This window comes from Camelina sativa, chromosome 17 (genome assembly GCF_030686135.1).
Source record: "Camelina sativa cultivar CO46 ecotype springtype chromosome 17, ASM3068613v1".
In the NCBI taxonomy this organism is placed as follows: domain Eukaryota; kingdom Viridiplantae; phylum Streptophyta; class Magnoliopsida; order Brassicales; family Brassicaceae; genus Camelina; species Camelina sativa.
This window is the reverse complement of record NC_141896.1, coordinates 1,994,057-2,007,363: the sequence shown is the minus strand read 5'-3', so window position 1 is coordinate 2,007,363 and position 13,307 is coordinate 1,994,057. Positions and strand designations below refer to the sequence as shown.

Sequence of the window (13,307 nt, the reverse complement as noted above, 5' to 3'; positions counted from 1 at the left end):
GTTATCTTTGTTATTTGTTGCACATATCCGAGCGTATAGGGTTGTGGTAATTGTTATCTTGCTTATAACTTCACAAGCTTCATTCGTGCTTTAACAGTCAACATCACCACACACAACTTTCGCATGCATCTCTCTGTGGAAAAATTGAAAAAATTCTCTCTTGTTTCTATTACTTTTTGGTTCATTCTCATCCACTTGTACATATTAATTTTCACCAAACGGATTATGTCTCATTTAGTGTGTAAAGTTTCAATTTTTATTATTTAAAACTAAATTTAATCTCCAATGAATCAATTTTCAAAAAAAAACTTATTTGACATTTTTGGAGACATCTTATTGGCCAAAATGATTATGATAAAAAAAAAAGAAACTTCTCGACCATCACTTTTATTATTACGAAGATGTGATGATAAGTTTTTTACTTAAGAGTTGACGACAAAAACCAACCGGCATGTTTTATATTAATCATAGATTGTCGCGGAATTCTATAGTTTTATTCACAAAGACATGCATAAACTATTTTGTCATTCTACATTTATTTTTGATATAGCAAAAAGTAAAAGTTTTTTTTTGTTTCTTAATCATTTTCTAAGAATCTTTGGAAATTATGAATCGGGTCTTCAAAACCTACTTATAAACAAAAAATTATGATGGTTATGGTTTATGGACAGAGATCAAGATTAAAAAAAAATGGTATTGGCAAATAACCCCTCTAAAAACAAATTTGTTTGTTTGCGTAAATTAATGCGATTTAAATTAGACAGAGACGTTGTCAATATTAAATTTTAGTTTTGGAAATCTAATCAGAATGGGTTGTGTCAAATCGTGATATTAAATTAAATGAATAAAAAGTTTCCAAAAGAAAAACTAATTACGGAAATTACTATTAAAAATAAACAGGAAAAAAGGAAAGAGCAAAGAAGAAGACTAAAACACTATAGAGAGAGTCTCTACACTGCTTTTACTTTGCCGTTTCATTCAAGGACGACGACGAAGCTCTCTCTCTCTCTCTCCCTTCTCTCAGAAGCAAAAGACTCTCTTTTTCCTCTCTCTCTCTCTCTCTCTACTATTTTAATTTTAATATTTTGTCACTTTAACTTTCTTCTCACTCTAAAAACCTGCCCTCATTGTCTCGCCTCTGTCTACTTCAAGAATTGATGTCTCTTCAACACTTTCTCTTATTTTAAGTTCTTCTTCTTCTCTCTTTCTCTCTCTCTCTCTCTCTCTCTCTCTCTCTCTCTCTCTCTCTCTCTTTACTTACATTTTCCTGTCTCCGCCATTAAAACCCTTCTCTCAAGAACCAAAAAAGCCCTCACATTGCTTTTGTCCCTCTTTGAGAAAAAAGAGAGAGCTTCAGAATCTCAAACCTATATCTCTTAGGGAGAAACCCACCCAGATTCTAATATTCTTACTTGCGTTTGTTTAAGTTTCTGTCTGCTTCCCCCCCCCCCCCCCCCAATTCTCTCTAACTCAAAAGAAATTTAGAAACTTTTAGTCTCCATCGTTTTTGGCAGTGATTTAGGAACTAATTAGGTAAAGACTTCTCCTTTCTTCTTCTTCTTCTTGTTCATGTATGGATTGAGTTTCTGCTAAAGGAGCAACAAAAAAAAAAAAGAGCCACACACAGACAGACCACTTGTGAAGAAGCAACAATGAGGGAAGACAAATCCAAGACTAATAAGGTTTTCTATTTTAGTTTTAGCCCAACTTTATGGAATTTTCTAGATGAACATGTTTTTTGAATTTTGGATTTCTGAATTGAAAGCTGGCATGGTCCAAGAAGATGGTCAGGAAATGGTTTAATATCAAAAGCAAAACAGAGGAGTTTCAAGCTGATGATCCTACTTCTGCTGGTACTTTCTCTCTCTTTTTTAACTAGTTTTGTTTACTTGTTCTTGTTTTTTTCCTGAAGCGTTATGTTTTGTCTCTTTCTGAGATATAATCTTAACTAAATTTGTTTCTGATATTTGATTGATTTGTTAATTTAAAGGAGTTGAATCCGTGGAGCACAGAAGTAGCTTCTCAGCTGACAAAGCACCTCCCACTATCAAGAAGACCAAAACTGGTAATTTCATTAATATACTCAACTTCTTTGATCTAACTAAGATAATTTATTTCTGTTACTGATGGTTTCTTGGGTTTCACAGAGAAACTTAGTAAGAATTGGGAGCAGCAAGCTCGGCAAAGGAGAATGAATTATGAGAATCCTAGGATCATTGATGTCCAAAACTACAGCATCTTTGTAGCTACTTGGAACGTTGCTGGACGCTCTCCTCCTCCAGATTTAAACCTTGATGAGTGGCTTCATTCATCAGCTCCTGCAGATATATATGTACTCGGGTATGTTTTAAAAAAATACATCATTTTGTTTTTATGAATTTCATTACATATCTTCTCTCCCTCAATCTTTGCTTTTGGTTCAGATTCCAAGAGATTGTCCCTCTTAATGCTGGTAATGTCCTTGGAGCTGAAGACAATGGACCTGCTCAGAAATGGCTCTCTCTTATCAGAAAAACGCTCAATAACCGACCAGGGACTAGTGGAACAAGCGGTTATCACACACCTTCCCCTGTCCCTGTGCCTATGGCAGAGCTTGATGCTGATTTCTCTGGATCCACAAGGCAAAAGAACTCCACTTTCTACCACAGACGGTCTTTTCAGACCCCAAGTAGTACATGGAACGATCCTTCAATTCCTCAACCAGGTCTTGACCGTCGTTTCAGTGTCTGTGACCGTGTCTTCTTCAGCCACAGGCCAAGTGACTTTGACCCGAGTTTCCGTGGTAGTAGTAGCAGTCACAGGCCTAGTGATTACTCTAGAAGGCCTAGTGATTACTCCAGAAGGCCAAGTGACTATTCCAGAAGGCCTAGTGATTATTCCAGAAGGCCTAGTGATTCAAGACCCAGTGACTACTCTAGACCAAGTGGTGACTACTCTAGACCAAGTGATTACTACTCTAGACCGAGTGATTTTTCACGGCCAAGTGACTTCTCAAGGTCTTCTGATGATGATAATGGTCTCGGGGATTCTCCAAGCACTGTCTTGTACTCACCTGGTTCTGCAGCTAACGAGAACGGATATAGGATCCCGTGGAACTCTTCACAGTATTGTTTAGTTGCTAGCAAGCAAATGGTTGGTGTTTTCTTAACAATTTGGGTGAAAAGCGAGCTAAGAGAACACGTCAAGAACATGAAAGTGTCTTGTGTTGGAAGAGGACTGATGGGTTATCTCGGAAATAAGGTTAGATTTTGTTTTTTTCTTACAAAGTGTTCTGTTCTGTGAGTTAATTAGCCATTTTGTTATAATGCTTTTGGTTCTTTTGTAGGGATCAATCTCAATAAGCATGTTGCTCCATCAAACAAGCTTTTGCTTCGTTTGTACCCACTTGACTTCAGGACAAAAAGAAGGTGATGAGCTAAAGAGAAACTCTGATGTCATGGAGATACTCAAGAAAACGAGGTTTCCTCGCGTTAAGAGTTCAGAGGAAGAAAAATCACCAGAGAACATCCTTCAGCATGAGTAAGATTGATGATCTTACTTTTCATACTTTATATTCAAATTGGACTGCATGCAACAGTTTCTTGATACCAATCTTTCATATCCTTTTTTGTTCAGCCGGATAATATGGCTTGGCGATCTAAATTACCGTATAGCATTGTCGTATCGATCTGCCAAAGCACTCGTTGAGATGCAGAACTGGAGAGCTTTACTAGAAAACGACCAGGTACGTTTGTATATACCACTTAGATCTAATGGTCTGAATAAAAAGGCGAAGAAGTTCATATCCGGAAAATGTATACTTGCAGTTAAGAATTGAGCAGAAACGAGGCCATGTGTTTAAGGGATGGAACGAAGGGAAGATCTATTTCCCACCAACGTACAAGTACTCAAGGAACTCAGATAGATATTCTGGAGACGATTTGCATCCCAAGGAGAAACGTCGCACTCCTGCTTGGTAAGTTTTGTCTATTAAACAGCAAGAAAAAACAAGAACTTCTGTATATAAGAGAATCTCTTATCTGACATTTGGGTTTCTTTTAAATAGGTGTGATAGGATACTGTGGTTCGGTGAAGGACTGCATCAGTTATCTTATGTAAGAGGAGAGTCACGGTTCTCAGATCATAGACCGGTGTATGGCATTTTCTGTGCAGAGGTTGAGTCAGCTCATAATAGGTTAAAGCGAACAACGAGTTACTCCACTTCACGGGTCCAAGCTGAAGAGCTCTTACCTTATTCTCGGGGATACACCGAGCTCAGCTTCTTCTAGTCACAACACAGAGATCTTTCATTTTCAGCTCTTTACGGTAACTTTTTCTTTCATTTTTCTTTTCTTTTGCATCTGCGGTTATAGTTTAAACTGTGAGCAAATTAATCTCTGAAACTTTTAGATTAATAATAACCAAATCGACAATTAGGATATAAAACAGATAAAAATGTTGAGTCACAGTGTCAGTGACTTGAGCTGGTCCAAACTAAAGAAGTCCATATGTTATGTGGTCCTGAGATTCATATAGAGCAAGTCTATATAGAGAGACCAATCTACAATTCTGCATTTATGTGCAAAGGTGTAATATATCTCAACCAAGAAATGAGGCTACTCCTCTCAGATCATTTAAGATCACCCAACTGATTGTGAAAAGGGACCCCCTTTGGTTTTGCATCCAGATTAGGATAAGGAACCCAACATTGAAGCTTGATAAGATTGTCCACTGCATATTTTAAAATCTTTGTCTTTTTATTTGTGTGTGTGTGTGTGTGTCTAACTGCTTTAAACTTTGCAATGCATCAGCAATACAATCATAAATAATGATTCAAAAGATTTAAACTTTATTGAAACCAGGATTCGTTTCGTGCGATGTTGATAAAAATGATGAAATGTTTTGTTTTCTCACTGATGGTAGAATTGGATTGGCTTTTGTCAGGTGAACAAAAGTGTTATTGGTTCTTTGAAGAGTGATGGAGACATTCCATTGCCACTTTAAAACTCTAAGGGAACAAGGTTAGTCAATTTTCTCAGTTTCTTCTTTTTACATTTTTCATTTCCGGTTAGCTTTATTTTTAACTGCATCTGACCTTATAATTTCCGGTTTGCAGGTGTAGGATATGTGTTTTTTTGTATTATAATTTTGGCCTCGGTTAACCAATTTTCACATACCGGCGGTTCTGTGGTCGATCCATTCGAAGTATTCATAGTTTCTTTTTGCTAACTATGGTGGATGTGAATTTTACAGCAACGTTGTAAGGTAATAATTATTGAATTACCAATTTTTTTGTTCAGTAAATTATGTGTAATGTGAACACAATTTTTTAACAGAACTTGTGTTTTTTTTTTTGCTTTGTGCAGGCAATCAACTAACCCAATCAGAAACTGCCAAGTGGACAGATGGAAGTTCTTTGATTTTTTTCTTTTGTTTTGAATCAATCATTCTTTTGATTTAGCAAATTAGCAATTAGGAGAAATAGGGTTTTACTTTTCTTTGTTATTAGCAGTAGTAGTGTGTCCCCGAGATAATCATATTGTAATGCTTATTATATTAAGGTTTACGTCAAGAATATCGAAAATATACAAAAAGAAATATTCTATTTCCACTTTAAATTTGATGATAATTTCCAAAAAGGAAAAGTGAATTGATACCAGTCTTGTAATTATCGTAGGACTGAATAAAGTTTTGTGTTGCTTCATAAACCTCAAAGCTCACTCTTCTTATCTTTTGCTCTTTTTGACTATTTTAATTTACTGATGAATTTTTACTTTGTTTTTTTTTTATAAAGAGCCAATAGAAATTACGTTAGGGAACTTACTATCAAACATATGAAAGACCCTTCATTTTAATTCTATTGTGAAAACAATAGTATTAGAAACAAAAGTATCTTTCCTAATCAAACTAAAGCTAAATCTAACTAGAAAAATATCAACAAATACTATGAAGTTAAAAGTTAAATCTAGCTAGAAAACAAGCAACAAATACTATGAACTTAAATGTACATTTTGTTAACAAAAACTATATCAAAAATGAAATTGAGTGAAGATTTGGATGAAGGAAATTTAGGTGACATGTTGTTTTCACCAAATTCAAAGAGTATGTTTTCCAACAAATTCAAAGATTCCTAATGGGTACAAAGTTTTCGTTAAGAACTTTTTCAAAAACCGAGATTTCGATTTGTGTATATAAAAACTTTAAATATAAATGCAAAGAGACAGGGACTGGACCAGTTAACGTAGAAGGGAATGATTAAAAACTAAAGAAAAGAGAGCCTGAAAGTGAAGAGAGTGTTTTGTGTAAATCATGCTTTGTCTTTTATCTGTTTCCTCATGCTTTGTCTTCTTTCAGCTTTTGTTGATCACATTCACAACAACAACAACGCCTTCTTAATACTACTTCTAATAATTAATTGTAGTAGTATTAAATTTAACCAAGATTCTTGTTAAATTTCGAGCCATATGATTAATTTACACAGACAATGATCAGTTGTGTTTCTTCCAAGACAATTCTTATTTGGGTTTTTTTTGTGTTTTTCTGTATCAAAACTCTCGCTAACTAGTTTTCCTTGTTACTTTTTATGTGGGGAAAAGCTATAGATATGCAGTAGAGTGTATCAAAATATAACTAGTCATTTGTGGATACAATTGGTATCGTAACTAGTTTAGCCATAACAACTTCGTCATAACCCTGTATAACCCAAATAAATGTACAACTTATACAACAAAAGACTAGTGATTTGTGATGTATACGAGTCAATATAAAGTAAAATTATGATTTTATCTTTACAAGGATGTATATATAGTGTTTCTTTCTGTAAAACAAAAATTTTAAATGTCAAAGCATAACGTAATACATTAAAAAAAATAGAACATGGACTTGATAAGGTATAGGCTTTTTGAGAGTGGGAAAGGATATAGGCTAGCAGACTAACAAAAACAGCAGGCCTCTTTTATTCAGTTTTTACCAATTCCACACATTTTTAAAACAATATTTATCTGATTGTGTTGTGTGTTTAGGTCTATTAATTTTTCTGATATAAAGATAACAAGAAAAAAAAAGCCACAGTCTATGAAAAGACACTCAAGGAAGGCTAACATATTGTCACTTCACTCAGAACATAAACAAGAACGAAATTTACAACTCTATTATAAGATTCCTCTTGTTACCCATCGAGTTAGCAATTAGTACCAATTTGACAATTTCTGTCATTTTTGTCTAGAGCTTAGCTTACCACGAAATTTAATTTGCTAAACTTACATTTTCCTAGCCGATTGAATTGATTCTAGTAACTGCATGTCAGTGTAACAACATACTACTATGGTCGTTAGCTTTTCAAGAAACATAATAATAGTACTACATAAAATACTATAGGATATAAACACGTATTTGTAGCACCATCATGTAAGCTTTTATATATATCCATTAAATCACCACCATCATCAATGAACCTTCACTAAGACGCTGTATTTTTCAATTATACCAAAACGCTAAATCCAATCATCTAAATCAGTAGATTTTTTTTTTTTAACTTTGTCATTATAGGATAACATAATTACTTGTAGAATTTCGATGCGGATTAACATTGTACTACATGTTATGTATGATCTTATTTATTTTTATTTGCATGAGTAAAAAAAATGACCAATTATTACGGCGGCTCCAAAGGTCAAATTCTTAGAATATACGCAGTGATCAAACCTTTAAATTCCGTCGCAGTAATAAATAAAAAGATAAAAAAAAAAAACTGAAAAAATTACTTGGGCTTCAAAAATTTCTTAGGTCCATAACAAATACAAAACTATAGGGCCCAATTGTATTTAATATTCTACGACTCTTCAGTCTTCTGCACTCACTCTTTTTCCAAGTGTTCGTTTGTTCCTTTGAAGCCTGCGTTAGTCTGGCTTCGCTGCTTCTCCAGTTTCTTAGTGTGATTCGAAGCAATAGTGTCAGCCATTTCGTTTACAGGATTGAGTACGTATCGATCAATCTCTCTCGATTTCGTTTGATCTTATGCTCAATTTTCGGTTTTTGGGTGTTAGGGTTTAGGGTTTGATTTACTCTCTGATTACTCTTAGAGGAACTTAGTTAGTCATCATCGGTCTCACCATCATTGTGATATGTATCATTCAAGTATAAAAAATGTTGTTGCGTTTGTTTCTCGAATGTAATGTGTAAAAATTGTGTTTTTATATGTTTCAGATTCTGTAATCAGCAATGAGTGTGAGTGGAGGAGGATACAAGTCCGATGACGAGTATTCAGTAATCGCGGACAAGGGTGAGATTGGATTCATAGACTATCAGAACGATGGATCTTCTGGTTGTTACAATCCATTAGATGAAGGTCCAGTTGTTGTTTCTGTTCCTTTCCCTTTTAAGAACGAGAAGCCTCAATCTATTCTTGTTGGAGAGACTTCTTTTGATTCCTTCACTGTCAAGAACACTACCGATGAGCCTGTGGATTTGTGGACCAAAATCTATGCATCTAACCCTGAGGGTTCTTTTACACTCTCCATCTTGAAACCGCCGTCCAAAGATTCTGACTTAAAAGAGAGACAGTGCTTTTATGAAACTTTTACTCTGGAAGACAGGATGCTTGAACCTGGTGATACTCTTACTATTTGGGTCTCTTGTAAGCCCAAGGATATCGGTTTACACACCACTGTTGTTACTGTTGACTGGGGAGATGATAGGGTTGAGAGGGTTGTTTTCCTTTTGGCTGAGGATAATATATCGAGCTCTCTCACTTCAAGGAGGCCTTACTCCAGAAGTAGAAGGGCTCCGAAGAAAGACTTTGCTGTGGATGATTATGTTATGGGATCACGTCCTGCCAAGGTGGTAGATCGTAGGTTTAAAAATAGGCTTCCTCGGTATGAAATCCCAAAGGAGATTAGAGAGATGATTGAGAAGAAGGAAATCCCTGATGATTTGAACGAAGGTCTGACAGCAAAGAACTATGCAAACTACTACAAAACTTTACTTGTTATGGAAGAGTTACAACTCGAGGTATACTCACTGTTTGCTTATAACAGGAACTTACTACCTCAATATACCTCTTGTGTGTTTGCCATGAATCATGATTTCTTGTATTATTTTCATTGTTTTAGGAAGATATGCGAGCTTATGATATGGAGAATGTTTCGATGAAGAGAAGGGGTCTCTATTTGTCCCTAGAAGTTCCTGGCCTAGCTGAGAGAAGACCTTCCCTTGTCCATGGAGACTACATCTTTGTAAGACATGCCTATGATGATGGAACTGACCAAGCTTATCAGGTTTTGTTTTCTTGATTTACTTCTCCATACTCTCAGATCACTTTCAGCCTCGTAACTGAAAAACAAAAACTGAAACTTATTTCGCACAGGGCTTTGTACACCGCGTAGAGGCAGATGAAGTGCATTTGAAATTTGCCCCTGAGTTCCACCAACGCTACACAGCCGGGAGTGTCTATAATGTGAGGTTCACATACAATCGGATCAACACTAGAAGGTTGTATCAGGCTGTTGATGCTGCAGATATGTTGGATCTAAATTTCCTTTTCCCATCCTTGCACTCTGGGCGAAGGATTATAAAGACGAAACCTATCGTGCCGATTTCACCAGCTCTTAATGCGGAGCAAATTTGTTCCATTGAAATGATTCTTGGCTGCAAAGGAGCACCACCATATGTGATCCATGGACCACCTGGTACTGGGAAAACTATGACATTGGTGGAGGCGATAGTACAACTTTATACCACTCAGAAGAATGCTCGGATTCTTGTATGTGCTCCTTCCAATAGTGCAGCTGATCACATTTCAGAGAAACTCCTTTGTCTGGAAGGAGTTCGCATCAAGGACAATGAGATTTTCAGGCTGAATGCAGCTACTCGTACATATGAAGAAATTAAGCCTGAGATTATCCGCTTTTGCTTCTTTGATGAGTTGATTTTCAAGTGTCCTCCTCTCAAAGCTTTGACTCGTTACAAACTCGTTGTCTCAACATATATGAGTGCATCCCTTCTTAATGCAGAAGGTGTTAACCGTGGTCACTTCACTCACATTTTCTTGGATGAGGCTGGGCAAGCTTCAGAGCCAGAAAACATGATTGCTATATCAAATCTTTGCTTGACAGAAACAGTGGTTGTGCTTGCTGGAGATCCAAGGCAGTTGGGTCCTGTTATATACTCAAGAGATGCTGAGTCACTCGGCCTTGGGAAATCTTATTTGGAAAGATTGTTTGAGTGCGATTATTACTGCGAAGGGGATGAGAATTATGTGACAAAGCTAATCAAAAACTACAGATGCCACCCAGAGATTCTTGATCTCCCATCAAAGCTCTTCTATGATGGAGAACTGGTAGCTTCCAAAGAAGACACAGACTCTGTTCTTGCCACGTTAAAGTTCCTTCCAAACAAGGAATTTCCAATGGTTTTCTATGGGATTCAAGGATGCGATGAGAGGGAAGGCAACAATCCATCATGGTTCAACCGCATAGAGATCAGCAAAGTAATAGAGACAATCAAGAAATTAACAGCGAATGACTGTGTGCAAGAAGAGGATATCGGAGTTATAACACCTTACAGGCAGCAAGTAACAAAGATCAAGGAGGTTCTCGACAGGTTAGAGATGACAGAAGTCAAAGTCGGTAGTGTGGAGCAATTCCAAGGGCAAGAGAAACAGGTAATCATCATCTCAACGGTAAGATCTACGATCAAACACAACGAGTTCGATAGAGCTTATTGTCTGGGCTTCCTGAGCAATCCAAGGAGGTTTAATGTTGCTATAACCCGTGCAATCTCTCTGCTAGTGATCATTGGAAACCCACATATAATATGCAAGGTACCACTTACTTGCTTATTCTGGACAAATACATAATGCAGTGTCATCATTTCCAACTTCGCAGCTAATAAAAACTGCTATATATAAAACAGGACATGAACTGGAACAAGCTTTTGTGGCGATGTGTGGATAACAATGCTTACCAAGGATGCGGTTTACCAGAGCGGGAGGAGTTTGTGGAGGAACCGTTCAATCAAGAAGGAAGCAGCAATGATCCTCAATACCCTCCAGAAGCTGAGTGGAACAACAATGGTGGTGCAAATGAGAAAGGTGAATGGTCTGATGGGTGGAACAACAATGGCGGCACAAAGGAAAAAGATGAATGGTCTGATGGGTGGAACAACAATGGCGGCACAAAGGAGAAAGATGAATGGTCTGATGGGTGGAACAATGGCACAAAGGGGCTCAATCAAGAAGGAAGCAGCAATGCTCCTCAATACCCTCAAGAAACTGAGTGGAATGATAGTGGCGAGGTCAAGAATGGTGGCACAAAGGAAAACGGTGAATGGTCTGGGGGGAACAACAACGGTGGAACAAAAGAAAAAGAAGAATGTTATGATGGTTGGAAAAATGGCGGCTGTGGTGAAGAGATCAAGAATGATGGTGAGTTTGAAACCAGAGGGGATTTTGTAGCCAAGGGAGAAGATGAGTGGTCTGATGGGTGGAAGTAAATTAGAAAGAAAAAAAAGGTTATTAAGGGGAAAAAATGCTATTTTGGCTCATCTTAAAATGCATCACATTTGATTTGGTGTGGATAAAAAATTATGAAAACTGTTTTATTAATTGGACTATTAAATACAGGTACACCAAATACAACAAAAACTTCAATACATTATATTATTTTAACCAGAATCAGGTAAAATAGAATAGGAAAGGAAATAATAACATCATCCTAATAAGGAATTGCTATCTAATTAGAAGAATTTGATAATCTCAAAGACGAAAGCAAATAGAAGAACCGAAAGCTTGAGAGAGTGCAAAGAGGAAGGCAACGAGGCTGACGGGGGTGGAGTGAACCGGTTCGGGTTTCCTCTGTCGTCGGATCCGGGAATTTCCTCGTCTACTTGTCAAAAAAAAAACACGGAAATATTAGTAACAAATTATGTGAAAATTGCTTTAGTAAATACACTTTTAAATATACTATTAAGAGTTGTTTGATTGGTTTACCATTAGGATTTAGGGAAGTTGTCGGAGAAGTGGTCGGACCTAAAAAAGTAGAAATTAAACATTAAAAAAAGTAATTGAGCTGGTACTAAACACTTAAAATTATTCGTCCACTTTACCTTCAGAATCAGGAGCTTCCGAATCTACAGGAGAAGTGGTCGGACTGAAAGACGCAGGCCCTGTGAATTATGAACGATTAGCTTTGTTAATAACATATTAAAGTGCACAATTGTAAAGAGCTAGTAAATAAACTTAATATAATTGTCCAAAAAACAAATGTATACCTGGAGCAGGGAGAGGAGCTGCTGTAGCTGCAAAGGTTCACAAATAATTTTACTCAGACATGAAACACACAAAATTCAAATTTAAGCTTTTAAAAAATAATACCAAAAAAAAAATGTTGGACATGCATATACTCTACCTTTGCATTGAACGGGGACACCAGGCATGCCACATGCACGAGGAAGAGAGATGGCTAGAGTTCTGTTAATAGGAAGATTGATTGGAACACTAGCGGTTACAATCAGACACAAACAATCCATACCGGTTCCGGTTAACGATTTAAGAGCACCACAACAATCTGAGGTCGGAGAACTACCGCCTCCCGTTAGAAAACTCATGCACCCTGTAGCACTAGAGAGCATGGTTGGTGAACATGGAGTATTGATTTGAGCAAGAACCGATGATATTGGAGAATTTGAAAGTAGAGAGAAGATCAAGGCTGCAGTGAGTAGGAAAACATTGGTGTTTTTCATTTTTTTGTTTACGAAGTTTAGAGAGTTTTGGTAAACTAATAAAATACTGTTTTGTTTTGTTTTGGTCTTTTGGGTTTTGTAGAGAAATGAAATGGTTATGAATCTATGGTGTTATGACATTTTTGTGTTGTGTGATATATAAGCCTTAGCGGAGAGGTGATTCCATTCCAGTGGTTGGTTTTGACTTTTGATGCTCAACTACCTTAACTAACTTTTACCGAAGCAAGCTAGTTTCGGAGTTTGCTTCCTTTATTTATATATATGGTTTTAATTGAGTTTTAGGTTTGCTTCTCTAAACACACAATCATTCGCAACTTTTAGTATTACTAATTTGTTGAACGAATTAAACAAAATACCTCTCTAATGGGATGTAGCTATAGATGACGCCACGTTCAAGTAGGTGTTTTCCAAAGACATTTTCATATCGTTTAAAAAGTTGCTATACAAAGAGTCATAAAGTTAGGCTACTTACTTTAAGGATGAGACCGCAAGAAAACAAAAAAACAAATATACATATAGGATGATGAAGCGAAAAGAAAAACTACTTGGCCTTGGGTTTAGTTTTAATGAGGTAAACATTTATTTTTATG

At 36.5% G+C, this 13,307-nt stretch overlaps 3 protein-coding genes across 3 annotated transcripts; 2 read left to right on the top strand and 1 right to left on the bottom strand.

The window, feature by feature from the left end:
* Positions 1-916: 916 nt before the first annotated feature.
* LOC104754693 (type IV inositol polyphosphate 5-phosphatase 6-like) lies at positions 917-5,618 on the top strand. The gene is made up of 12 exons (XM_010476939.2): positions 917-1,682; positions 1,766-1,853; positions 1,991-2,065; positions 2,148-2,340; positions 2,424-3,240; positions 3,326-3,519; positions 3,616-3,724; positions 3,807-3,955; positions 4,046-4,305; positions 4,924-5,000; positions 5,096-5,244; positions 5,346-5,618. Exons 1-9 carry the CDS (start codon positions 1,653-1,655, stop codon positions 4,266-4,268), a joined length of 1,878 nt encoding a protein of 625 aa, XP_010475241.2. The 5' UTR covers positions 917-1,652; the 3' UTR covers positions 4,269-4,305; positions 4,924-5,000; positions 5,096-5,244; positions 5,346-5,618.
* Positions 5,619-7,798: 2,180 nt separating this feature from the next.
* On the top strand, positions 7,799-11,581 carry LOC104759083 (putative RNA helicase SDE3). The gene is made up of 5 exons (XM_087495973.1): positions 7,799-7,956; positions 8,185-8,988; positions 9,090-9,254; positions 9,344-10,798; positions 10,891-11,581. The coding sequence occupies exons 2-5, from the start codon at positions 8,200-8,202 to the stop codon at positions 11,467-11,469; spliced, it is 2,988 nt and encodes a 995-aa protein (XP_087352099.1). The 5' UTR covers positions 7,799-7,956; positions 8,185-8,199; the 3' UTR covers positions 11,470-11,581.
* On the bottom strand, positions 11,561-12,824 carry LOC104759082 (non-specific lipid transfer protein GPI-anchored 21-like). The gene is made up of 5 exons (XM_087495974.1): positions 12,384-12,824; positions 12,247-12,273; positions 12,082-12,141; positions 11,966-12,004; positions 11,561-11,858 (listed from the first exon to the last, which is right to left on the bottom strand). Exons 1-5 carry the CDS (start codon positions 12,715-12,717, stop codon positions 11,713-11,715), a joined length of 606 nt encoding a protein of 201 aa, XP_087352100.1. The 5' UTR covers positions 12,718-12,824; the 3' UTR covers positions 11,561-11,712.
* Positions 12,825-13,307: the final 483 nt, after the last annotated feature.